The sequence below is a fragment of the Ylistrum balloti genome, unplaced genomic scaffold, assembly GCF_031769215.1.
Source record: "Ylistrum balloti isolate Yb309-2 unplaced genomic scaffold, AGI_CSIRO_Ybal_v1 Utg370918, whole genome shotgun sequence".
In the NCBI taxonomy this organism is placed as follows: Eukaryota; Metazoa; Mollusca; class Bivalvia; order Pectinida; family Pectinidae; genus Ylistrum; species Ylistrum balloti.
This window is the reverse complement of record NW_026782520.1, coordinates 113,089-140,103: the sequence shown is the minus strand read 5'-3', so window position 1 is coordinate 140,103 and position 27,015 is coordinate 113,089. Positions and strand designations below refer to the sequence as shown.

General features: G+C 35.4%; 1 protein-coding gene across 4 annotated transcripts in view; it reads left to right on the top strand.

Annotated features, from left to right (window-relative positions):
* LOC132559469 (nephrin-like) overlaps positions 1–26,762 on the top strand; it is a 75,476-nt gene extending 48,714 nt beyond the window's left edge. For 2 of the 4 annotated variants that reach the window (XM_060224089.1, XM_060224088.1), the window contains 15 exons: positions 1,582–1,707; positions 2,194–2,358; positions 3,695–3,997; positions 6,172–6,456; positions 8,725–9,003; positions 9,840–9,958; positions 10,267–10,444; positions 10,743–10,940; positions 11,160–11,258; positions 12,197–12,355; positions 14,329–14,486; positions 19,477–19,645; positions 20,506–20,624; positions 21,922–22,147; positions 22,822–26,762. In XM_060224089.1, coding sequence (XP_060080072.1) covers positions 1,582–1,707; positions 2,194–2,358; positions 3,695–3,997; positions 6,172–6,456; positions 8,725–9,003; positions 9,840–9,958; positions 10,267–10,444; positions 10,743–10,940; positions 11,160–11,258; positions 12,197–12,355; positions 14,329–14,486; positions 19,477–19,645; positions 20,506–20,624; positions 21,922–22,147; positions 22,822–22,952 — 2,714 coding nt within the window. In that variant the 3' untranslated portion in view covers positions 22,953–26,762. Of the gene's footprint in view, positions 1–1,581; positions 1,708–2,193; positions 2,359–3,694; positions 3,998–6,171; positions 6,457–8,724; positions 9,004–9,839; positions 9,959–10,266; positions 10,445–10,742; positions 10,941–11,159; positions 11,259–12,196; positions 12,356–14,328; positions 14,487–19,476; positions 19,646–20,505; positions 20,625–21,073; positions 21,137–21,921; positions 22,148–22,821 lie in introns of those variants that run through there. The other 2 variants (XM_060224090.1, XM_060224091.1) reach the window with 2 other exon arrangements.
* The last annotated feature ends 253 nt before the right edge of the window (positions 26,763–27,015 follow it).

The window sequence follows — 27,015 nt, the reverse complement described above, 5'->3', positions numbered from 1 at the left end:
ATGAACTCAAATGTCCACTAATTTAATTAATATAGCTTATTTTACTATCAGTTGACTTTATATGTCCTATTCAAGCAGTAAATATCCAGGGAATGGATAGTTTTTGAGAAAAGCTCCATGAAATTTTAGCTGTTGAAAGGCAATGGTTTAGCAGGTGGTGGGTGGGGGTGGGGGTGGGGATGAGGGTGGGGATGGGGATGGTGAAGGAGATGTAGCTCCTTGGTACTCAGAAACATCACAGGAATGGCTCTGTAATTACAATCAATTTATTTTAGTAAATCACACAAGTCTATGCCTTAGAAGACATATGCTACAAATATTGGATCCCAAGGGAGACAATTCTCTGTAATAATTCACAGAGACTGCAGTCATAGGCAATACAGCCATTCCCATCCTGGTGATTTATTCTCGTCGTAAACACATCTGTGATCATATTACCTCCAAAGTTGGACTTGAGAAGCTTTAGAAAGAAATATTAACCATGGTATATGGCATTGTGTTTTTCCAGCTGGGTTGTGTGTTGGTTTACATGAAGTACCAAGTTCAATAATTTATTGTCTGATCAGTGTCTTGGTTATATCATGTTATGTCATTTGAGTCAGCATTGATACTCGACATGCATTCAAGTTGAATCTTTGTTTGAAATCATTTGTTTTTAAGTCCTCGCAGTTCCACAATTATTGATATAGTTTTAGCCATAAGTTATCTTGACAAAATCATAATGTGCGGAAACTGTGAACATTTGCTATGAAAAGATCGAATATCAGATTTATCAGCAACGTAAAATAGGATATGGTTCGACATGACAGATATGGGGTTCTATAATTAAGTCTTATCGTTGTACAGATACCATAGTCTCGTGGTACAAATCGGTTTGAAAACGATACCCATTTAACGGAACATAACGTGTCTGCAAGGATTGAGCAACATCTTTTTTAATAGAAACTCCAATAAAATACGAGAAAAACTAGAAAAATAATAGGCTTTTGATTAACGATCATAGTGATGGAAATGTGCTGCAGAATTATTGTTATCATGGTTCTGTTTAAGCTCTGAATTAATTACCAGACAAAACCTCATCTTCTTTATTGTTATTTAAACAAACAAAATTATTTAAATCTCTGTTAGGTTATAGGGAAATTTGTTAGGTAACTTAACCATGAATTTTCACCTTCTAACAATTTTAATAGATACATATTGACATGAAAAATCATTGGTCACATCAGGTACCAGTTATACTGAAACCTGATGATCTTTTTCTTCTTGTTTTCACAAAATCTGCATGGCATAAGATAAGCGTTGATTAACTTTGTAAACAAATACTTAATCATCCCTTTAGTTATTTGAGATATTTAAGCAAATTTGTTTATATCACAAAATTTTCATGAAGGAGAGTTGATTTTTCATAATCAGTAACATTTGTTTCTCGTCATGATCTGTAAAGTATACACTGATGTTCGGAACAATGTTAGTAAATATTCTGTTAAACATTAGAATTGTGATTGTCCATGATAACAGCCTAAAATATTATACATTATGATAAAAATTATCACCATGGTTACATATGATGTGTTCCTACAGACCCACCAGGAGCACCAGTGATTTCAGGATATGAAGAAGGTGACTTTGTGAAAGCTGGTGATGTCAAGAGGCTAACTTGCAGCTCAGCAGGGGGCAACCCAATGGCTACAATCAAATGGTTCAAAGGTCAGTGGACAAATTTTGGTTATCTCCCTTGTTAGTTGTATTTGTACTTTTAAAGGCATTAGTAACGGATATCTCTGACTCGATTGTAACTGGAACAAGGATGATAACCCCATCAATTAACGGTTTGGTATCACGCTCTGTAAAGAAACATAGGAGGAACAAGAACTTGAAATAAGATTTCTTATCTTTTTTAACTTTGTTATTTTCGTCTTCACATTTAGCTCAATTATCTTCTAAATAGAAGCGTATCCGTTTTAACATATGATCTCTTGTTTTAGTATATTGAAATAAGAGATGATGTCACAGACACTTTGAAGTGATTTTTTGGTTCTTTTTCGAACAATTTAATATAGAATTTACTTGTGGTTTTATTTGTACAGTCAAACCAGTTTACTTTTGTGACTAGTAAAACATTGATAACATTCTGTGTGTCAGATTTTGGATGATAATAATATTTAAATAAAAAATAAGTTTTCTTTTAAACAGGTAACGAATTGTTAGACTCCACTGAAAAGACACGTGGCAGTATCGTTAGTTCAGAACTTACTTTAGTCGCAGCACCTGGTGACAACAACGCCATCTATAAATGTACTGCATCCAACGAGGCGACACCAACGCCCCTTCAGGTTCTGAAGAAGTTGATCGTCTATTGTAAGTATATTTCTATAATTCCACACTGCATGAGGCCCCAAACAAGCACATTGTGTATTGTGCCGTGGCATCACTCAGAACCCTTCGACATTAACTGTGTTTTCTGTACTCAACCAGTAGAGAAGAATCTGATGGACCACAAAAACGTCATTATTTCAGGAGGTGGGGAGGGGGAGATGAAATTTAATAACTTGAAGCATTTTTTATTGAAATTTGTCCTGAACTCATTATTGAATTTGGCTTAATGAAAAAGATTTTTTTTTCTTTTTCTTTTTTTTTTTTTTTTCCTTCGATTCTTTTAATTTGTTAATCCGATATTGAAGTTGGCTTTTTCTCTCTCTCTCTTGCAAATAAAATGAAAATAAAAAAATATTAATTCTTTCAAGAAATGAGGTCATCATGGGAGATAAATGTGTAAAAACTGTAGCCATAGAGTAAATTTGTTATATCACCAAGTCTTCATTTATTGTTTGTCCCTAAAGATCAGAACATTGTCAAGTGAATTTCATCAAAAATATCGGCAGTTTATTCCATGGCGTGTTTTTCCTGATGTAGACCTTCTGTGAACTCATTGAAAGTGCTATTAACAACAAAATGCTATAATGCTCTTCATTTCAAATTATTTGTCAGAACAAAATAACACTTAATTTTTTGGGAAAATTTTTATTTAATTTCTTGCTTTCAAATCAGAATAAAAAAAAACTGCTGGAAAAAATTTAGAAATACAAGATATCAGAGTCTGGACATATGGACAAGTGTTGCTTAGTTACCAGTCCAAAGGGTTCTGAAATTGATGCTTGTATGTTGATAATTATGATATAGAATGGCAAGCAGTGACAGTGTGAGATTTGTGTTTTTGTTGTATACCATGGGAATGAGTGTACTTGTACACAATATGTTTTCATCTCACTTTAGTTTTTATACTGTTTTACTGTCAGATTCATTTCTTTTTATATTTATTACTCTTATAGGAGAGATCATAAAGATATTTATCATAGAAAATATATCATCCAATCCCTTTCCTAGAAAATGACACATGATTTAATTTCCTCCAATCACTGCGAAAGAAAATGACATGTGACTTGCTCTCATCCAATCAATGTCTAGAAAATGACTTGTAACATTGAAAATGATTGTGACATGGTTTCATCTTGAATCATCCAAACATTCTCTTTCCTCCAATTACTGTCCTTGAAAATGACATGTGACTTTTCTGATCCATTCACTATCCTAGAAAGTAATGTATGATATGGTTAAGGACAGCTGTCCATGTAGTTAATTCGGATCAGGAATTTTTTTTTTTTTTTTGTTACAATCATTGTTCCTCCTCACACAGTTGCCCCTGCCCAAGTGACACTGACAGCTGATCCATCGGAACCAAAGGCCGGTCAACGTCTCCGCCTTACATGTCTCTCCGCCTCCAGTAACCCTCCGGCAGCCATCATGTGGGTCCGAGACAATGTTTTACGACAGGGTGTGACCATCAATAAATCTCCCTCCAGCAATGGGGGGATGACCACCACAAATGTTCTGGACATCACTCCAACGGCGGCTGACCACCGCGCTGAATATCACTGTCAGGCCACCAACCTGGTGATCGGAGACAAAGTTAACGATGCAATAACACTTAGTGTACTGTGTAAGTGTAGAGTGTTTATTTTCACTAAAAACATACATAAGTGTGGAACAATAGACTAAAACTATATATGTCTTATCAGAAGTTAATAGCTAGAGAGGAGACAGTTATGTGTCTAATGGAAGATTGAAATGATGGATTTGGAAATAAAATTATTGGGATCAGTTTAGATAGATAAAGAATACATTCCATTCAAAAACATTTCACTGATAATGCAATTTAAACAGTTGTATTATAGATAATTTAAACAAATGGATAATGTAGGTCAGTGTTTTACAAGACTTCTCTTACATACATCAGAAAAGACACAATATGGTTTTGTTGATACAGAAACTCATTTATACAAAATAATTGGTAGAAATGAAAGGCTTGTTTGTTTTTACCTAAACAATCGATAACATAAGGATACAAGCATCTGTCTTGTTATAAACAAACACAATAGTTAAATAAAGTTGAAATCATCCATGTAAATATTCCTCGTCAACAATAATATAGATGGTGTTTGGTGTTCACTGTTACGTCAGACTATAGATGGTGTTGGGTGTTCACTGTTACGTCAGACTACAAATGGTGTTGGGTGTTCACTGTTACGTCAGACTACAGATGGTGTTGGGTGTTCACTGTTACGTCAGACTATAGATGGTGTTGGGTGTTCACTGTTACGTCAGACTATAGATGGTGTTGGGTGTTCACTGTTACGTCAGACTACAGATGGTGTTGGATGTTCACTGTTACGTCAGACTACAGATGGTGTTGGGTGTTCACTGTTACGTCAGACTACAGATGGTGTTGGGTGTTCACTGTTACGTCAGACTACAGATGGTGTTGGGTGTTCACTGTTACGTCAGACTAAAGATGCTGTTGGGTGTACACTGTTACATCAGACTACAGATGGTGTTGGGTGTTCACTGTTACGTCAGACTACAGATGGTGCTGGGTGTTCACTGTTACGTCCGACTATAGATGGTGTTGGGTGTTACAAACGTCAGACTACAGATGGTGCTGGGTATTAACCAGGTATAGACAGTTTTGACCCTGAGTGAGGGGTGTGTAGGATATCATTAACCAGGTATAGACAATATTGACCCTGAGTGAGGGGTGTATAGGATATTATTAACCAGGTATAGACAGTATTAACCCTGAGTGAGGGGTGTGTAGGATATCATTAACCAGGTATAGACAGTATTGACCCTGAGTGGGGGGTGTGTAGGATATCATTAACCAGGTATAGACAGTATTGACCCTGAGTGAGGGGTGTGTAGGATATCATTAACCAGGTATAGACAGTATTGACCCTGAGTGAGGGGTGTGTAGGATATTATTAACAAGGTATAGACAGTATTGACCCTGAGTGGGGGGTGTGTAGGATATTATCAACCAGGTATAGACAGTATTGACCCTGAGTGAGGGGTGTGTAGGATATCATTAACCAGGTATAGACAGTATTGACCCTGAGTGGGGGGTGTGTAGGATATTATCAACCAGGTATAGACAGTATTGACCCTGAGGGGTGTATAGGATATTAACCAACAGTATTGACCCTGAGGTGTGTATAGACAGTATTGACCCTGAGTGGGGGGTGTGTAGGATATTATCAACCAGGTATAGACAGTATTGACCCTGAGTGGGGGGTGTGTAGGATATCATTAACCAGGTATAGACAGTATTGACCCTGAGTGGGGGGTGTGTAGGATATTATCAACCAGGTATAGACAGTATTGACCCTGAGTGAGGGGTGTGTAGGAGGATATTGACCCTGATTGTGTAACAACCAGGTATAGACAGTATTGACCCTGAGTGGGGGGTGTGTAGGATATCATTAACCAGGTATAGACAGTATTGACCCTGAGTGGGGGGTGTGTAGGATATCATTAACCAGGTATAGACAGTATTGACCCTGAGTGAGGGGTGTAAAGGATATTATTAACCAGGTTTAGACAGCATTAACCCTGAGTGAGGGGTGTGTAGGATATTATTAACCAGGTATAGACCGTATTAACCCTGAGTGAGGGGTGTGTAGGATATTATTAACCAGGTATAGATAGTATTGACCCTGAGTGAGGGGTGTGTAGGATATTATTAACCAGGTATAGACAGTATTAACCCTGAGTGAGGGATGTGTAGGATATTATCAACCAGGTATAGACAGTATTGACCTGTCTCCTTCTGTCCACCAGTTGCCCCAGTGTTTGACCTGTCAATGTCTCCGGCCACCATTGAGATCACGGAAGGGGACAGTCGGTCAGTGAATCTTACGGCCACAGCCAACCCACCTATCCTCAGCTACAAGTTCTACAGGGACGGGATCAAGGTTATTGTACCAGGAGATGTCAACAGTTTTACCTTCGACAATGGGGCGCTCCAGATCACAAACGTCGAGCGAGGGGATATGGGGCAATACAGTCTTGAAGCTCGCAATGCTGAGGGCGCGTCAAATTTCAACTTCACGCTAAACGTGCTGTGTAAGTACACCTGTACTGTTCATCATAGGTTCAGTTGTGAAACATTAAATTTCTGTAAAATTTCAGCTAGAGCAGATAGATTTGTATTTCTACTTATTGTTTTTTTATACCTCAGTTCCTGTGATGTGGCTTCAGATTTATTTCTTTGTTGTTGTACTTTTCTCTCGTTTCAATAGTTTTATCTTTATCATTATGTTAATTGTTTTAATATATTTATCATTTATCGGAGGCAGTGTCCATTATTGAATAATTTGACTGATGAAAATACGGTGTCATCTCCTGAGATATCGTAATAGCAGGTATAACTAGTGTCGAATAAACTAACTAGACAAAAAAAAAAAAATGGACTGCTCCGAATGTGTTTTGGAATGTACCATAATGATTTTTAGGGTTAAAATTAACTGAAATACCCAGTCACACTTCACCGGGATTATTTGAAGTATATTAGCTAGAAAACAGAATGTGTTTTTATACATCACTTAAAATTTATAGGTAATCAGATTTTAAATAAAGCATCTTATAGAACTGGGTCACCTGTATGTTCTTCATTTAGCTACAGTTGCCATAGTGAAGTTTGCATTACAGCACTTTTTTTTAAATATTAAAAATGTGTATAAAGAAAAGTTCTTTAAGTGCTGGTAATTTGAAGATATTTTTGTCGCTATTGAATTTTGGGTCCTTAGTTAAGTATTTTATCCAATCTAATAATTTGCTCTGTCTTAGTACCCAGTGCCTGAACAATTGTTTGACAATTATAAACCCGCTCACTCCGACTCATGTTTTGCTTTAAATGTGTGGGAGGGGAGATAACTCCCATGGAAATACAGGTTAAGTTTACATGCACTTTGATATCTTATATGCATGTGCTGTCACGTCACATTTTACTTGTAAATTTATAAATCACGCAAAAACTACATATATCACAGTATACTGACATCAAATCAGAAAATGTTTTTTGCTTTGTAATTTCAGCTGTACATTTACAAGAAATTTTTTTTTTAATCATAAATAAATACATTGAGATGAATTATATATTATACAATAGCTACGTCTTAGAATCCTTTTAAATATCGGTAAAAAAATAATCTTTAAACATATGTGTGTAAAAAGCTCTATATAGGATTTAGTTGAAGATTACCTATCATGTGTTAGATATGTCGAACGGTTACCAAGGAAACCTTTTTTTTTCTTTTTGAGTCACTGCAGTGGATGTTATAATATTAAGCTTAGGTAAACAATATTTAAACAATAGATAAAGAAATGTATTATTACAGTTAAGACACTGATTTTTTTCTTTGGAATGTCTTAGTTATTGGTCCTAATGTACTGATCTTTTTTCTTAGATATTTATAGTAACAACCATGACCTTGTGTGATTTTGAAGTGTGACCTTCACCTTGAAGCTAAAGATATTAACATGGTTGGAGTAGTTTGGCTTTGTGTGTTACTATTAATAGATATACTAAGTGACTGATACCCAGGTGTCCTTTATAAGATATGGCTTGTGATCACTTGTATTTCAGAAAATTTCAAAAACTTAATTTAATCTAAATTAAAATGATGAATACAGTATTTGTTGTGTTTCAATTTCGAATTTTAAAGTTTTTTAATATCTTAGAGATTTTAACACATTCGATATTTATCCAGTGCCCAGCGAAATTTTAACTTTACGCTTTTTAAAATGTAATATAATTAATCAATTATGAATTTTTTGTTTTGTTTTTTTTTCAATGTCAGATATCTTTATTTAAAAAAAAAAAAAAAAAAAACAAGTGGGAAATGATCTTTCTCTCTATAAACAAATTCTACCTTTCTTATCTCTGTTTTTTTTAGTGGAATAACAAAACTACCATTTCACTTTGAAAACAAAATACAAATTGTTTTGAAAAAATTTTTGCCTTTCTGTCTTGTCCAGCATATTCGCATTTTCTAAACAATAACTGAACAATATGACAACAAAATTATCACCACATAATTCATCAGTAAATTAAAAAAAAATTTTTGTAGTTTTAATAAATATTTTCAGATTTTATCCATTTTCCTTGGTGATGGTACTTATTACCTAGATGTAGTGTCAGCTAGATTTCTTCAACGCTTCTTTATTTACTAATTTTCTATCTCATTATGTATTCATTATTGATATATTAAGCTAGATATGCATCAAAAATAACTCTGGGTTCAAATGATAATGGTAATGTAGGGAATCTAGTTACGATATTGCTATCATGAGCCGCGTTGTCAGTGACCTATGTCACCATGGTTACCACAGATGCTGCCTCGATCACCACGATCACCAGCCCTGTGGAGGAGGAGATAGGTGGAGCAGCCTTCTTCGAATGCATTGCTGACGCCAACCCCATCACCAACAACATGATTACGTGGTCACGAAGTGATTTTGATATGTCCAAAACAAAACAAGCTTTTGAGAACAACAAAGGTCACCTGACTGTTTATGAGTTGGAGAAGACGGACACTGGGACATTCACATGCACGGCTGATAACCAGATCGGACAACCCTCTGTGATGGAGGCCATTCTTGTTGTTAAATGTATGTGGCATTTTATGTTTCAGGAGAAAATTTTAAAATAAATCAAAATTCATGCTTATTGTTATACAGTATCAAGATTGTCTTGACCTTTGAATTTTTTAATAATGCAATATTACGAAGGTCAAATAAAGGTCACAGATGCTTTGAAGCTAAATTTTATTCAATCATACACCTGCTTTGACTAAGAATATGATTTTCACTTGCATATTTTCTGGACCTGCGATTTCTGAGTCGTAGTGTTTCATATCCAGATATAGACTTACTAACTCTGTACTATATTTATACACTAGCTTACACTGCTGTTTACTCATATACCTATAACCATCATATTTCACCTCACCATCAAGCTCACATGCGTACTCCCCGGGGAAGTTCCTGAACTCGTCCGTTCTCTGTTGATATTCAGAGAACTGGATAATCAGCACTTTGTGTGACTTTCAGAGGACACTTTGATTTTAGAGCCAATAAGCAATTGTCTTAATAGATATTCATCTATAAAGAAAAATTTTACCAAGGAAAATTAACTGGGGCCTATTTGTGAAATAAATATGAAAATTAGTAAAAGGAAGTTAAAAAGTAAGTATTATTTTATATTCCCTCTAAGTCACTTGTTCAGGGATTTCTCTGAAACATTGTTTAGATTCAAAGAAAATATCTGCAGTGATGTTTTTGAACCTTGATCGAGCTAGTTAGTAAGATGGTGATGGTTTTATACAACATGTATACCAATCTGGTACCAAATTTAGTCATCACAGGCTCTCTAGGCTTTGGAGGTAAATACTGATCACACTATATGTACAATTTTTTTACTTGTGTGTTGACCTTTGATCCCACAGTCCAGCCAATCATTGATGATTCTGCCCAGTACTCAAAGGCCGCAGGCGACCACGGGTCAACTGTCCAGCTGATCTGTCTGGCAGAGGGTGCTCCAGAGGTCACCTTCAACTGGGTCAAGGTAGCATGCTGTCATGATTGACAGATCTTGTGTATAATTTAGATAATGTAAACTGTACTGGTTTTTTGGGTTTTTTTAGTTCTATCCTCCAAACTTTTTCTCTGAAATTGGCTGTACAAAATAATTCGAACAAGGAATTTGCTGATTTTAAAACCATTAAGTCTCTGATTCTGATCACCAATGTAAAGTGTTTTCCTGGTTATAATTATCATTATTGAGTATGCTGACTCCATGTTCAGATGAGAGCTGTGTTTTGATTGGTTGTACAGTTTCCATGGATACTTTATAGCTGTTATGATTGGTTACAGAGGGATGGAGACATGTCGAGTGGTAAATACCACATAGAGTCGGATAAAGTGGACACTATCAAGTACCGCAGTGTCGTCACAATTTCTGACATCTCGGAAATGGAATATGGCACATATGTGTGTTCAGCCACCAATGAGAAGGGTCAGGACACATTTGATATATCTGTGGATGGCACCAGTAAGTATCACCTCTGTAGGTCTCTACTGATAATAAATTCACAGCGTTGTTTTAGTGAGTGAAGTCAAACAAGAGCGTCATTAAATTTAAAGTCTTATTGAGGAAACACAGATAGTTTGATTTTTTTGTGATGTCAGAGACAGGAGATGTTACTGACTCAAAAAAAATCCTTTCTAAATCTGTCACGTCCACTGCATATGATTAATCAGTATAGTTTTCATTCAGGTAAAGTGTGAAGGGTTGAAGGTTGAATTCTATTCCCGATAAGATAGGAATGACTATTTTGGTTTGTGTTTAGGTCGACCAGATCAGCCTGGTGATTTGACTTTCATAAATGCCACACATGACATGCTGACCATTTCCTGGAACCCCGGCTTTAATGGCGGCCTTCCTCAAAGGTTCAAGGTCAGATACAAGGAGAAGAATCGGCCGGGATACACACACATTGACATAACTCCCATAGACAACCGCGTAACCACAGTTTTCGTCATCAAAGGTGATCACCATAGCAACCAGTAATATTTAAGTGTGTTGTTACCATGTAAATATACATCATCGCCACTGTTACCATGTGAAAAAAAAAATACCATCATCAGAGCAATGATAATATTTAATGTACTTTTACAATGAATATAGGTTGTCACTGTAACAGTGAATTTGATTTTGAACTGTTTGCACTATAAATATATAGGTCAGATGTTGTGAATATTAACAGGTCTAAGGCGAGACACATCTTACCTTGTGGCAGTGTTGACCTCAAATGACCTTGGACCAGCTGAAGGGTCACCTCCGGAGATAGAGGTCAAGACATCAGGTAAGAAGCTGTTTGCTTTGTTGTAAATGTTAAAATTACCAGAACTTCATATGAAAAATAAAACTTAAGAAAAACTGATGGAGTTCAGCCTTGTTGAAATGTCTCTTATTTGATTACTGTGTCACTTCTCAGAACTTCTATTTATTTCTGGATCATTCTAAGGTGCAAGCACTTGTACAATATCTCTGCTCTTTATTCAAATGACTTTTACTAAACCTGTAAAATATAGATATCTCTACAATATCTCTGCTCTTTATTCAAATGACTAACTTTTACTAAGCCTGTAAGATATAGATATCTCTACAATATCTCTGCTCTTTATTCAAATGACTAACTTTTACTAAACCTGTAAAATATAGATAGTTGGACTACCTGTTATAACTTACCGTATGGTATAGTATGTTGGAATAACTTTACAGATGATGTGATGTTTATTTCAAGCTGTTAACATTATACATTATACTAGACTTAAGAAAACATTCACCCTGGGTTTGTTTCACCCTTGCTTAAAACTGTTGGTTGTCACCCTGTGTTTATTCATTCTGAAGCGCACAGAGTAAGACCAGCATTGGATAACCTTGGCTAACTCCAGTAGGAATTAAAAAGCCTGTAATACTTAAAAGTTATAAAATTCTCCATGGTCACTGGTAAGGGAATTAATTTCATTTTGTCACATTTCATTTTTGTTTCACTATTTCATCATTTCCCTTCGAGTTTGATTAAAAACAGAGAAACTTGAAATCATTCTTGAACTCTTAAATTTCATAAAACCAGAATATTTCTTTTCAGAGCAAAAAAAAAATTAATTAAATTTTAATCTTGCGATGTTTTGCTTGATTTCATAACCCGTATATTTTTTTTCAAACATTTACAAATTGAATGAACAACCTTGCTGTTGGTTTGGTTACTTGTTTAACAGGGAATCTTTTGTATTACAGCATCAGCTTTAAGTGGAGAGGCAGCTTCAACCATACAGACAAGTGATGACACACCCGTCATTATCATCCTCGTCGTCTGTGTCGTTGGCATATTTCTGCTGGCACTCAACATTGGACTCATCCTTTTCTTTGTCAGAAGGAGGAAAAAGAGGCTTGAGAGTAAGTCATCACTGTTTCTACGAGAAAATGATATTCATTATTACAACAATATTACTTAACACATGTGTGTTTGTCTCTTGAGAAAGACTGAAAATGATATTACTGTACAGAAGAAATATTCAAATTTTCAATTTTACTAAATCATTAAGCAAAAGAAAATGAATTTTTTCAATGTCATAAAACAGTCTATTTTGTTGATTTGGGGGGGGGGGGTCACAATCTCCTCACGGAAATTAAACATATTAGAAGGCTATTCGATTTAGGCAAAAATTTCTGTTTTTCGTGTAGATCTGATTTTTATTATGTAATATCATAACCATATACTCATCATCTTAACAAAGAATTTTAAACTATCCTGCCTACCTCTCCTCAATACTCCTGTACAAAGTCTCGTATAAAATTATTTCTCTGAATACAACAATTGGAAAAGCTGTGTAACAAATGCAAAGGAAGAAAGGAATGTGGCTTAGTCTGTCAAAAAGCAGCAGACATCACCACCGGAAAACAGCGGCTACTGAGAAGGGTCAAAGGACTTAGAGTCCTAACTACAGAAGTTTGGGACATAGTCAGAGTCCTAACTACAGAAGCTTGGGACATAGTCAGAGTCCTAACTACAGAAGCTTGGGACTTAGTAAGAGTCCTAACTACGGAAGTTTGGGACATAGTCAGAGTCCTAACTACAGAAGTTTGGGACATAGTCAGAGTCCTAACTACAGAAGTTTGGGACATAGTCAGAGTCCTAACTACAGAAGCTTGGGACATAGTCAGAGTCCTAACTACGGAAGTTTGGGACATAGTCAGAGTCCTAACTACAGAAGCTTGGGACATAGTCAGAGTCCTAACTACAGAAGTTTGGGACATAGTCAGAGGCCTAACTACAGAAGCTTGGGACATAGTCAGAGTCCTAACTACGGAAGTTTGGGACATAGTCAGAGTCCTAACTACGGAAGTTTGGGACATAGTCAGAGTCCTAACTACGGAAGCTTGGGACATAGTCAGGGTCCTAACTACGGAAGCTTGGGACATAGTCAGAGTCCTAACTACAGAAGTTTGATCCTATGTTGAATTTGAGCCTCGTCATCAGAATTCTTCCAGAAAGAGAGAAATAAGCTGCTTACTCTGCTTCACAGGCAAAAAGAGTCAAGATCTCATGTAGCGGGTCATGATGAACAAAGGCATTGACTGAGGTTGAGTGATAACTCAAAAAAATGCTTGAGCAAGATTGGGATTGTTGAATGACTGCTACAGGAAACCACCTGAACACATACCTTGATCAAATTAAACATCAATCATCGAAACCACTGATAATTCTTCAGTTTGGGGTGGTAGATGTCTACACAGGAAGATGATGTATTTCCGTAAGCAAGCAGGCACAATCACAAAAACCTGTGGGAGAGACTTCTCCTGATAACTTCTACACGAAAAGGTGGGACGTCTCCGGTTGGACATACATTGCCGTGAACTAAAGTTGTCAAAAAGCATTTTTTCTCGGAAAAACTGGGAGATTTTCCAGAAAAGAAAGTTAATCTGGAAACCAAGACTGCCTTGCCACATAGGAGCTGTCAGAAAGGGAAACATAACTTCTGCAGCAACCGCCACAAGATTTAACAGATGAAAAGCTTTGGTATTTATTCCATCCCAATTCAGAGACAGTACATCCAAACCCTTAAACTGCAGAAACAAAGGTCAGAAGCTAGACAAGGGGGACAACTCTCACTCCTTTGAAGTGAATAAATTACAAGACAAAAATTCGCAAAAATTATCCAACAGCTGACTGACCATTAAGAGAAGTGAATGCTATGTCTACAAGAGTTTGTACATAATGTTTGGAACTGTGGGTAGGATTATCTGAAACTCTTTGTTAAAGGTGTTACAACTGAATATGTATTCTGAAGTTATGGGAATTATTGCTTAATAAAAAAGATGATACTGTAGTTTTCAATGTGTATATATGTGTCTTGTTTCTGTTGTAGATAACAGTGACACCACCAGTCACACTAACACGATAGAGTTGTATGGCCCTACCAAGGAAACTGCCCTCTATCCTATGACTCCCTCGGACGATAGTCGTAGCTACGGCACCTACGAAAAAAATATGGATGATTTCTCTGATGACTATAAAAATTTTGAGGTATGTGACCAATTCATAGTATTAGACGTTTAAATTTAAACATGCATGGGTAAACTCTCATCTCCTCCATAAGTGCACGCATTGGTCTTGTATTTTGAAAAAAAGGAAACACCACGATAGTTACAGTAACTGTTTTGATAATCTTGTGTTATGATTTTCGTTATTGTTCTATGAAGATGTTTAATCTAAAGGAAGGTATCCCTGGTTACCATAGCAACCATTGCTGGTTACCATAGCAACTCTTTGTATATGTATGCTATGAAATCTTTCAATCATGTTGAAATTTGCACGAACTATCTGCGTATTTATCCTGGTATATTAACACCCTTTCCTTGGTTGTAAAATTGCACTCCCTATTTAACCTTTCTACCTTTCAAATTATTCTTTATCAAAATCTGAAAATAAAGAAATAAAAAAATCACATTGCTATTTTTAGATACTATTTGAAAGGAATATGTCATGATACACTGTACATAAATGTTTGCTACGTATCAAGATATTTGAAATCAAGAATTTTTTTATTTAGCAAACTTTTCGATTGAAGAACAGTTATGAAATTTAAATAACAATTTATAACAGAAACATACTGTAAACATGATATTTTTAGTGGTTATCTTAATTTTCACTTTTAAATAATTGTGCTAAAATATTATTGCACAAATTTCAGTCTTTTTTTATTGTTATTTGTTTATATAGCAGAAATGGTTGATATACAAATTCATCATCATGTCTGTTTGTCAAAAAGTGATAATGTGATATACTTTGACTGTGAAAGTCGATCATTGTAAATTTACTCTGAGTAAGTTAATAGGCACCAAAGATGTTAGTTTTTCGGAATCTCGCACTGTGTAATGGTAATGCATGCTGTTGATAAGAACGGTAGAGACATTTATGATGCATGTTGACACCAAGCCTGATCCCCTGTCCAACTAATTACGTTTCATGGTTCAAAGTCAAATCTCCAATACTGAACTCATTTGGTATCAGTCCCACGGTCTTTAGAATATAAGTAAAATGATTATGATATTACATTTGTCGGTTTAATATAACGAATTAGCTGCTATTTATTTACATTTTTCAATATTTCCGTGATTGGTCGTTTTTCTGTTAATATTTTACTTTAAGAAAGTTTACTGAGAATTTGTGAATAAACAGAGTATTTCAAAGAGGCTAAGTGTTCCTTTCACAGCACAGCGTTCATTATTCAAGGTAACAGTTAATTCCTCATGGTGGGATTTGTTTCTCAAAGTCACTGCTCTGTTTTCATGGATTAGCTTGTATTCTATATTGCTGATTGAGATAAAATCATTCCTCAAGTCTTGTGCTTTTCAGGGCAGTTATTTGTAAACAAACCTGAACTGTCCCCACCTGACCTGTTCTCTGCTGTACTCTAGTGGTATAATATTTGAGCAAAACGCGTTCGTTATCTTGAATAATAAGCGACTGTATTGTGTTAGAAAACTGAAGACCTGGTCTTGTGAAAAACTCTGGTAGTTTATAAATTCTATTAAATATCTTGAGAAATCAACAGAAAAATGAAAGAAAGTCTGATAATATAAAAACCCAAAAATGAAATTCTATCAAGTAACATGGTGCGTCCAGTCGTCAACATGGTACGTCCACTCGTCAACATGGTACGTCCACTTGTTGACGTAGTACGTCCATTCGTCAACATGATATGTCCACTTGTTGACGTAGTACGTCCACTCGTCAACATGATACATCCACTTGTTGACATAGTACATCCATTTGTCAACATGATATGTCCACTTGTTGACGTAGTACGTCATCTCGTCAACATGATACATCCACTTGTTGACGTAGTACGTCTACTCGTCAACATAGTACGTCCACTTGTCAACATAGTACGTCCAGTCGTCAACATGGTACGTCCACTCGTCAGTGTTAAATGATCTGAAGGATTTTGGTGATTGGTTTAAGTATTGGTTCAATTGTATGAAATTTTTCTAAACTGCCTGTTTCCATGGCAACAGGGTAGAGGGGTAGTGAGACCAAAGCCAGTTTGGCTACAACCACTCGTAGAAATGCCAGGACCAAGTAATCAAGACGACACGGTACATAAATCTCACCAGCAGTTGTATTTCCCATGCTTAATCAGATGTTTATGAGTTTCAATGTTATTTATTTTAAAAAGTGTTCAGTTTTGTTTCTTTAATTTTGAAGCACTCAAAGCTTACCAGGGTTGTGTTGTTGTAATGTGAAACTCTTCTGAAATAACATTAAGTTGAGCCCTTGATTAGCATCAAACTCATTAGGTTTGAATTGGTATCCATTAAGTTTTACAACAAGTATAACTTTAAATCTGGGTAGCAAACTTTGAATAAACTGATGTTTCCTCGATATTATTTCATTGTATTTTACCCTGTATAAGATCTACCATCAAGGGGATATAGGTATCAGTGCGATGTCCTTATACTATTCAGGAAGGTTTTTTTTGTGTAGTTAATCACCATGTGCACATACATGTATCGTATATATGTCAGATATGTGTTAAATTTTTAATTTCATTTTCTAGGTATCACACCAAATTTTCCTAATTCTCACATACACTGACATGCTTTCGACATAAAAAGCTTAAAGTTCAACTTTTTAAATTTAGAGGTGTCACATTTTGATATTTTTACTGTTGTTTTTTATTGAAATTTGTTTACATTTTCATTATTTGATTCTTTTGTTTGTTAAGCTTGGTCATGTCTAGCAGAACCAGGGTCCATCATTCTGATATGATCTCTTGTACTAAAAGGATACATTTTCTATCAATAAGTTCTGGTTTAACATTGATTTAATTCAGTATTTAATGTATGATCGGCATGCATCTCGGTGGCGAGAAAGACTTAATATGTTAATGGAATATCAAAAAGTAGAATTATTTTTTCAGCTAAGGCATTATCAATGTTGCCAAGGTTATCTTTTTTGGTGTTGAATAATTTTACCTGGACTGTGCATGCGGTGTACAAAAAGATTTGTCATTGTACTGATAAACAGATGTAAAAATGCTCCTATCAGTAAAGTTTAAACAAATGTTTTAAAAATAAACTTTTATCGATTTGGGAAATTCCTTTGCCTCGTTTTGACATTACCAAGGTTTCCCAAATGTCTAAGAAAATTACGCAATAACATGGCTGTTTCGATCAAATATGAGACCTGCTGTACGGAATGTGCACAATTCAATAGATTTTACCCTGGCATTGAATCTAGTTATGCTTTTGTATAGCAAGGTCCTCATTATTTTGAAAATAATTTTTGAGAAAATATTGAAAACATTCATTTAAATAAAATAAAAAAAATTTGAAAGACATTACATTTAGAAAAAAATGACTAACCATGTGCAATGTTGGAAATTATATTTTAAGTTTCCATGGACTGACCCTGTCCCATTATCAACACCATCCCTTAATATGTCTGATTCTGCTATGCATGACAAACATTTTAATTTGCATGTCCTTGTTGAATTGTTTTGCATGTTGACCTCTGTGAACTTTGTTTCTTTCCCTAACAGCATGACAGGAAAAGCATGCACAGTAGTCAGTGCACCTGTAACTGTGTACAGGTGAAGGTCAGGACCGTTTCCCGCGGCAAATGTAGTTGTCTGTCCATGGATTCCTCAGGGGTAATACTTCCTGGCATGTTTCTCACCAGCATGGTCGCAAGGGAACACAACAGTGGGACTTTGTTTATCAGGACAACATGGTTCCTTGAAAAATTCATACATTGTATTTATTCTGATTTGAGAAATAGAAATTCCTGACAAAAACTTGACTCAATTCCAGAACAGCAGTGTTTAGGAAACGAGATTTGGATGAGACGGAGTCCAGACTAACAAGGTCCCACTGTGAACAGCAACTATTCACTACCTCCATAGCTTTACATAAATCTTCAACTTAAATTTGATGTCTTATAGATTTCTCATGATCTTTGAGGGTGTCTTTCTGATAAATTTAATTTGAAACCAGCTTTGTAATAGCAATTTTGAGTTTATCTGGTTTAGGGGAACTTTTTTAGTTGAATTTTGAAATGAACCTTGTTTTGAACATTAAAACATTTTAAGATGAACTTTCCCTGTGATATCGTTACAGCAGATTGAATTGTTTGATGCGAGACCGGTGGTATTTAACCTAGGCACTTGATATACATGCATATTGCACCTATCTCTGGTCTGGCCATTTCTAAAAGAACAATACATTCTGCTTAAAAGATATTTCCCAGTTGAAGAAACTCAAAAACCAGATTGTCTGAAAACAAAAACGAAAATTTGATAATTCCTTACACTGTACGTGAAGAGATTTTTACCTTGAGACTGCAGTGGAATTCATTTAGAATGATCCTTGCTATTTCATTAATCAATCTGTCCGACTGAGAATTATTTGTCTTTGCACAGGTTAAGAATTTAAAAAAAAGAAGTTTGGAAATGGGATTTTACAGGGTTTATACCAATAGTTATCAATTTGTTGTAGTAAAGCTATGACAATACTGTTGTCTGTGTCCCCCTGACAATGGTGCAGAACTACACTCTAAACTTTATGAAATGAATGTCCTCGGTGTTAGGAATGCTTGCACTATGAGATATATACATACAAATACACATATTGTCCAATAATTGTGTTGTCAGTTAAATAAACGCTGTTGTCAGTGTTACACAGTGTAACTGTTTGTACTACACCTTACTGTGTATATCTTAAGTAATTAGAACTAAAAGAAGTTGATCTATGAAATCGGAGTAAAAACCGTTTGACTAGTCCTTAAATGTTGTAAAATAATGGAAAGGTAAACCTGTATGAGACAGCAAGATTATTGTATCAGAAGAAAGTGATTCATTCTGAAAGAGAAAGCTATCTGATAAAGGGAGATAATTCACCAGATTAAAAGTGGAATTATTACATGTATGTCACAATTAGATGATAACTTGTTTAATATATATCATTTGAAAGCGTTGTACATCTGGGTAAGAAATTTGTCTTTGTATTGACAGGATGAAGACATTAAGCGAGTTTTCCTACCTCCTCCTGGATACAGCAGTAGATCTTACACTCCAAACAAAATGGACTCCCCGAATCTAGGAAATACTCATAAATCCTTCCTGACCGACACACGACCATATTTAGACGATGAGCGACAGGCTGCTCAGTGGCAGTATGAAGGTAAGATTATAGATAAGGAGTTTCAGACAGATAGAAGTCTCAGACAGGTAAAAGTTTCAGGCAGGTAGGAGTTTCAGACAGGTAGAAGTTTCAGACAGGTAGACGTCTCAGACAGGTAGAAGTCTCAGACAGGTAGAAGTTTCAGACGGGTAAAAGTTTCAGACAGGTACAAAAGATTTCATATCATTCCATCACACGAAAATGTGCTTTGAAACCTATTTGGGATAACGAGACCAGACCTTTCAGGGTTGTGTAGGGTCGACAGTTATACTCTAGGTGACCTATTTGGGATGCCAAGACCAGACCTTTCAGGGTTGTGTAGGGGTCGACAATTATACTTTATGTGACCTATTTGGGATGACGAGACCAGACCTTTCAGGGTTGTGTAGGGGTCGACAATTATACGTTAAGTAACCTATTTGGGATGACAAGACCAGCTTATATAGGGTTATATATAGGTTATACAGTCCAAAGTCATGTACATGCAGGAAACACAAAAACTAATACAAGCTTTACTGAGGTATAACTATGTAAAAACAATAAAAACAATTTTCACAACATTCTCTATGAGCCTACCCTAAATCTGATGTTGTATGTAGCTTTCTTTATGCTGTTGACCTTTAAGTGTCTTCTTTTAGAAAATTAACCTTATCTTTGAGCTGTCACAAAATGACACCAAATTAGCTAATCCTTAGCATTCATTTAAGTCCATGAAACTATTTACAGAACACTTGTCTGTGTAACTGAATGCTTATTTTGTAAAGTTTAACTTGAGGTCACAATTATCAAGTTTAGTAGTTACATCCATGTTATGTACAAATTTAAAGGTCACTGATATTTGATGTCATATTTACTTGTAGATCCATATCGGAGTAGAAGCAAGGGCACATTTGACAGTGAATATATGAATCCACTGCAAAACGGCAATTCTCCGACTCATTTCCACGATTACAACGGCAGGCCAGAAACGAGACCCAAGGTATGTCATGATTCACCCATTGTCCTTACCGTGGACAGTGTGTGAGAAAATTTATCTATACTTGAGAGAAATTTTTTTTGTTTTTTTTTTTTTTGTTCAAGAGTGCTCAGACAGCTGTGTGCAAGAACTTGTGTGTTTGAATATGATTTTTGTATAACGTTGCAGTGTTTTAATTAACAGTATGATTTGTCTAATTGTGATGTTGACGAAAAGTTGTGTAATTAAAAGCCACAGGATTTAATTGTCATTATCAAAGGCTAGGAACACTTTCCAACAGATACATTGAAATTATCCTTTAAAGTAAATTTTTGAAAAATAACACAAAAAATACATATTAAACATTCTCTAACTTGAAGTGCGCAATTCTGACCTAGAAAAGGAACAATCTGTATGAATTATGTACAAAAAGATGTGTTCAAAAAATATAGCTAGTGTGCGATGTGTTCCAGAAACGGTACTACAACTACAATCCTTAGTGCCCAGATATACTGTTATATCTGATCAGGACACAGGTAATTTAGTACCTCGTCCAAATAAGTCGGTCATTTTCAACCAAAAGTACCTACCCTGTTTTTATACAAGAACCCAGCTTTCCTGTTACATGTACCGAGTGAATCTCTGCCTTTTGTGTGGTTTGAGTTTTGCTGCCTTCATCTCGCTTCTGTTGTAATTCTTTTTCAAGGCTGAATAGGACAACTATGGTATCTATCATGGCTGGTAGTTTGTTTCTTTAAATGTGAAAATACCATGTTCACATTCTTATTTATCTCAAAATAATTACCAAAAAAAAAAATTTATTATCCGTATTTCAGATGACACAATATTTATTATGAAGAAGTATTAAATTAATCATTGCTATATTTTCTGAAAGATTTCAGAAGACCAAATACACACAATGTACTGCTACAATTCATCTCAAAGTGTCTCCTCAACACAGGGTTTTCCATAATTTTGTTAGTAGTAGGCTGTGTAGTGAAAGTAGGAGGCTGGCCTGCCGTGTACGTGTAGTCGTGTACGGAACATTATTACGGAACTGGATTGGTGTAGGCGGCCAAATGATCAAAGTAGCCGTCAAATTGGCCGGCGACAGGCTCTTATGGAAAACCCTGTCAACACTTTTTTAAAACGTTTCATTTTCTACCTCAGGTTTGAGCAAAGCATAAATCTGTGTCCTTGGCCTTAGTTGAAATTAAATTTAACATCTGTGTAGAATTTGAGACTGTTAGATGTTTGCTGTTGATATGTGTGACTATCATCCTCTGCTTTTCTGACCCCTCTTTGCTTTTCCGCTTTACAGAGTGTGACAGACTTCTCCGACCAACGTTCAAGTCGATCATCAAGTCGTAATGGGCTGGGGACGACCCCTCCCCCTCCCCCACCCGTCCGATCGTCGAGTAAGGGCGTGGCCAATAACTACGGTCACTCCCCAATTCCACCCCTTCCTGCCAGGAATTATGATGTGGACGACCTTCCCCCTCCTCTATATGATGATACACCACAACCTAGATATGCTCCAGCCCCAGGTAGGAATAGACAAGAACTGGGCCCCTTGTGATACAAATTGTTCTCGTCGTGACCACACAATAAAGCGTTGTCAGTTTTTGTGGCAATTCATTTTTATGTGCATTGAAAGATATGTGAGGTACTTGTGAAACAGCACATTTTTGCTGTGGTTTATCAGTAATGTGCCTGCTGCATGGCTTGTCCCTTGGTGTTGTTGTGACTCTTGACTGTACATGTGGGACATAACAGGGAAATTAGTGATTCTGAAGAAGTCAGGAATATAATTCTGTTTACTGTGTATAACTGCCTGTACATTATGGACTTCTGTAACAGCAGTTATGTCGCCCTGTAAGTGATGCGCCACACTAAAGTTTCCGTTATACTCTAAATCTGTTTAATTCGCTAATATTTTTCCGCATTTGTCAAGGGCTGGGCAAGTCCATGGGTATTACAGTAAGCACTTATCTATATGAACTGGTGTCTGTGTACAAAGGTATTACCAATATTTTTGAGATTTTTTATTCGTTGAAGAAATGTGAAATGCGGATTTAATTTTACTAAAATTAAGTCCCTCAACAATATTACTATAATAGATACAGCAGATCAAGTGATGGACAACTGGTTGTAATCAGCTGTTGAAAATGTAGAGAAATATTATAAAATGGCATTGATTTCTGTCTTTTTTTTATTACAGGTTCAACAGGGGGGAGATACGTGAATCCAAATGTGATAAGCAACCCCACATATGAGGGGCCCAGTGAAGGGGGCAGCATGGCCCAACGCAATCACATACCAGTAGACGATATGAGAGGAGACCTGGTATAGCAGTGATAATTTTCCCTTTGGCGTCCCTTGTGAGAGACTGGTTTTCAGCATCTGAGGGATAGTTTGTGTGAAATCAAGAAAAAAGATCTATAGATATGTTTGTTATTCCTTGTGATAGATATGAAAGAGGCCATCAAGGGATTGACCAATGACTTCAAGCACAGCCCTTGTTAAAAATATGTAAGCTGAATTGAAGGGATACCTGGTATGACCAGTAGCACATCTCCCATTGGAGCCCCTTTTGGAAGTAATGTGAGAGGCTATGCAAGGGTACTTTTTATAGAGCCATTGTTGAAAATACATCGGTGTCCATTTTGTATCATGTGATTGACTGCATCGGGTAATTTGGTATTTCGTGTGATAATTATCCTTTTGGAGCCCCATGTGGTGACAGGAAACTGGATAATTACTGATACCGAATCTTAATCTGTCGTCCTCGAGAGGAGCCATGTTTATTTAATTATGTTCAATGTACCTTTTTGAGATTAACAGAGGTCACAAATATGATATGTAGAAATTGACGTTTGAACATTTTCAAATCTCAACTACGAGACCCTGAGTTAAGGCTACAAAAACTAGCGACGATGAAGGTGGTGCTTGTTGTGAAATGATAGACATGTTTTACAGAAAGAGAAACAAAATAGACGAATACTTCTTTCAAGTTTCTCTCCTGATTGGAGTTTGGCAATATCTCAAATCGAGACAAACTGCAGTCTTTAAGTCTTGCTATGAATATATTTACCGATTGGGATTTTTTTGTTAATTCAGCATTTTGCTGATGTTTTTACACAAAATTTTCTTAAAAAGTAAGTTCTATATTAAAGAAAAAAAATATGCTGTGAGAGCTTACCAGCACAGAGTAGAGTTTGTACCAACAGGGACAATCACTTAAACACATAAAACTGTCCAATGCTAATATCACTCTCAACGAAATCCTTGTCACTTTCAGTTGCCAAATACAGTAAATCTGTATGCCTTTTCTGTGAGATTTATCTCCCTTGCGAATGAGAGTTATCTCCCTTCCAATATATTTGTCGTTGTAATGATGTTTTTGTTTTGCAAAGAGACTAATTTGCAATTAAATCTTGTTTAGGTTGATTTGGGAAGTTAAACATGTATGCATGTTAATGAGGAGAGTGTATGTGTCATGAAAGTCGATTGTGAGTTATATATATCCTTTTGTGTGTGAGAGACAAACAAGACAAATATATATAAACCAAGATATTTATGATTTTGTATATATGTGTATATATATTAAGGGATAGCAAAAATGATAAGTTCTGGGATGAAAGTCAGAGTTGGACTGAGTATCTTAAGAGTAAAGTATTAGTTTGACTATGCATTCATTAATGAGCATTCATTGGTCAATGAACCCAGTTTTATGTAAGTGAAAATTCTTTGAGCTGATCAATGGAGAAATAGTGTTACTGAATGCAAATAAAACATCAGTTTTTATTGCTTGTCGCCATACCTATACCATGCTTTAAACTGGTTGTTATTATCATACAATTCTGTACAAATTACAAGGCCATGGTTTTACTTTTTATATTTTATTTTTGTTTTCTTCTCTTTTTTCCTTCCTTGAAATACAATTGAAGATCTTGCCACTAACACAGAGGAGTGTAGATGAAATCAGTGAAAAATCATATTTAAAAAAATTAAATGCATTCTCCAGATTTTCATTTATCAAAACATTGTGAGTGAATGAACAGTAGTATGAAATAAGATTTTGATTTTAATCTAGAGATTAAAAAAAAAAAAAAGTTTTTTCTTGGGAATATCATCAGGTCCTGAAGTGTGTATGCATTGCTATTTAACAAGATAATTATCAGCAGTTGATCAACAAATCTTAATGTGATGTGAAAGATTTTAGAAATGGAAATAAAGACTATCAAGTGTTATTACTTATTAACCAAAATAGAAAACCTGAAATAGTGTGATCTCGTAAAATTTTAGGGTCCCAACCTATCATATTAACATTTTTTGCGCCTCTTCATCTGAAAAAAATAAAAGTATTGTACAATTATTATTTCCATCTGTAATAAATTGTCGAAACAGAGATATCGCATTTTGACTGAATATGCAGGGAACTGCCATGGAATACTTGTAAAAGAGTCCGATGTATATTTTGTTAGGATGACCATTTTGCTATGCCTTTGGTGCCAAATTAATTTCTTTTTGTACTTACACATGTTACAGATGAAAACATTTTCATAAAACCACATATCTTAACTCTCATTTATAACCTTTCACTGACTGTGAATATTAATATGTGTAAGCATGCATTTCGTTTTATACGTAAGTTTTATCACCGTGTCATTTTAATTCCATTTTTTGTGTTAAGAGTTTTGAAGAATTTCATAAACGATTTCACAGCATAAAAGAAATCTTTGTTTGTTTTGTAAAGAAGACATTTTTTATCTGTAAATTTTTTGTGAGAATTTATCCTCAGCCATTCACAGGGTAGCTTCTTCCTTGGATTATCTCCCCTTAATCAAGTCTCTCAACTTTGAAGCAAAGCTATGTTTGGGTAACCATTACACTAAACAGAAATTCTTAAAATTGTAGGATTGTCATCAAACTGTTGGAAAATGTAATATAATAAGGGCAAAAGTTTAATAGCTCATTTTCTCTGTGAATTATTTGAAATATAATATCATCAGAAAAGTGATAATTCTGTTTTGATCATGTTTGTTTTTTGAATGTTAATTTGTGGATTTATCTTATCTAAATCATCGATTACTTTACAACATTTAAAGGTTTTCTGAAAACCCAGCTTTAACATTAAAAAAACCTGTCTGTATCAGTTCAGTGTCATCATCTAGAACATATTTGAATTAGAGTTTATTTGAAATGTCCATGTTATCTCAGGCCATGATTAGAAATCCACCTTGTTTGTGATGACCATCTATTTCATGTGATTGGAACACCAGACGAGTGACACTTAGGTGAGTGTGGATGTGACTACACAGGACAATTATCTGTGTTAAATTCTGGTTGTGACTGCATTTGCTTAGTGCTTACTTGAAAATCATAACATTGCTTAGCTTGTAGAGTTTACTGGACTTATTTGATCATTTCAGGTTCCCCGATCGGAATACATGATAGTTTTAAAGATTTCAGTGTTTAATGCAAGTTTTTTGAAATAGATCATTTTAATCAAAATGCTGTTTAACATGTAGGCTGCCAGATAGAGGAAGGTAATTGTATACTGACCTGTAGTGATATAGAGTTTTATTCCAAGCAGTATTATGGTAATGTACAAAGACCCCTCTTGTTTCAAACATTTCAAATCTCTACTAATCTACCATTGAATTGTTTTATTTGAAACGTTCCGGTCGATTGAATCTGTTTGAGTGGACGACCACTTTTCAATGATTTCAAGTATGATCTGGTATTTACTTAGTATTGAAGAATGACTCGTGTATCAGTAGCCTTGTGTGGAATTTACCGGCCTGATAGATCTAGGAAAATAACTACCCGCGAACACTGCCTCTGTTAATTGATAGTTTGTAGAAAAATTGGTGTCCAACGCTGGATGTGATTCATCTTGGTTTGAATGCAATTCATTTTATGTTGCCATGTTGATTTGTAAGATACTTTGCTATAGATAAATATATATATTTATGTTACCGTGGAAATGTGGTGTCTTGCCAGCCATTGAGTGACAGATTGATCAAAAAAAACTCTGATGATTTCTAGATATTTCAAGTGTTTGTTTGAATGTTGTTTTGAGAAGTTGCAAACTTGGTTCATTTTCATGTTTCATATCAGAGAGAAAATAAACTTTTTTACGAATGATATTGAAAATTGTGTTCTCTTTTTATTTTGTAATTAAGCCTGGTCGACTACTCTCAATACTTTTACTAGTTCTAGAATTACAGGAGATACTACTGTTTGTTGTTTCCAATATTGATTAAAATTAATTGATGACAAAGTCAAATATCCAATTTAAAAACTAAAACTTAACTAAATCAATATTTTAATAATAATCAGGAACATCTAATACTTAATTAAATGTTTATATAAATGTTGTATGTCTTTATGTACAGGATGAAAACTT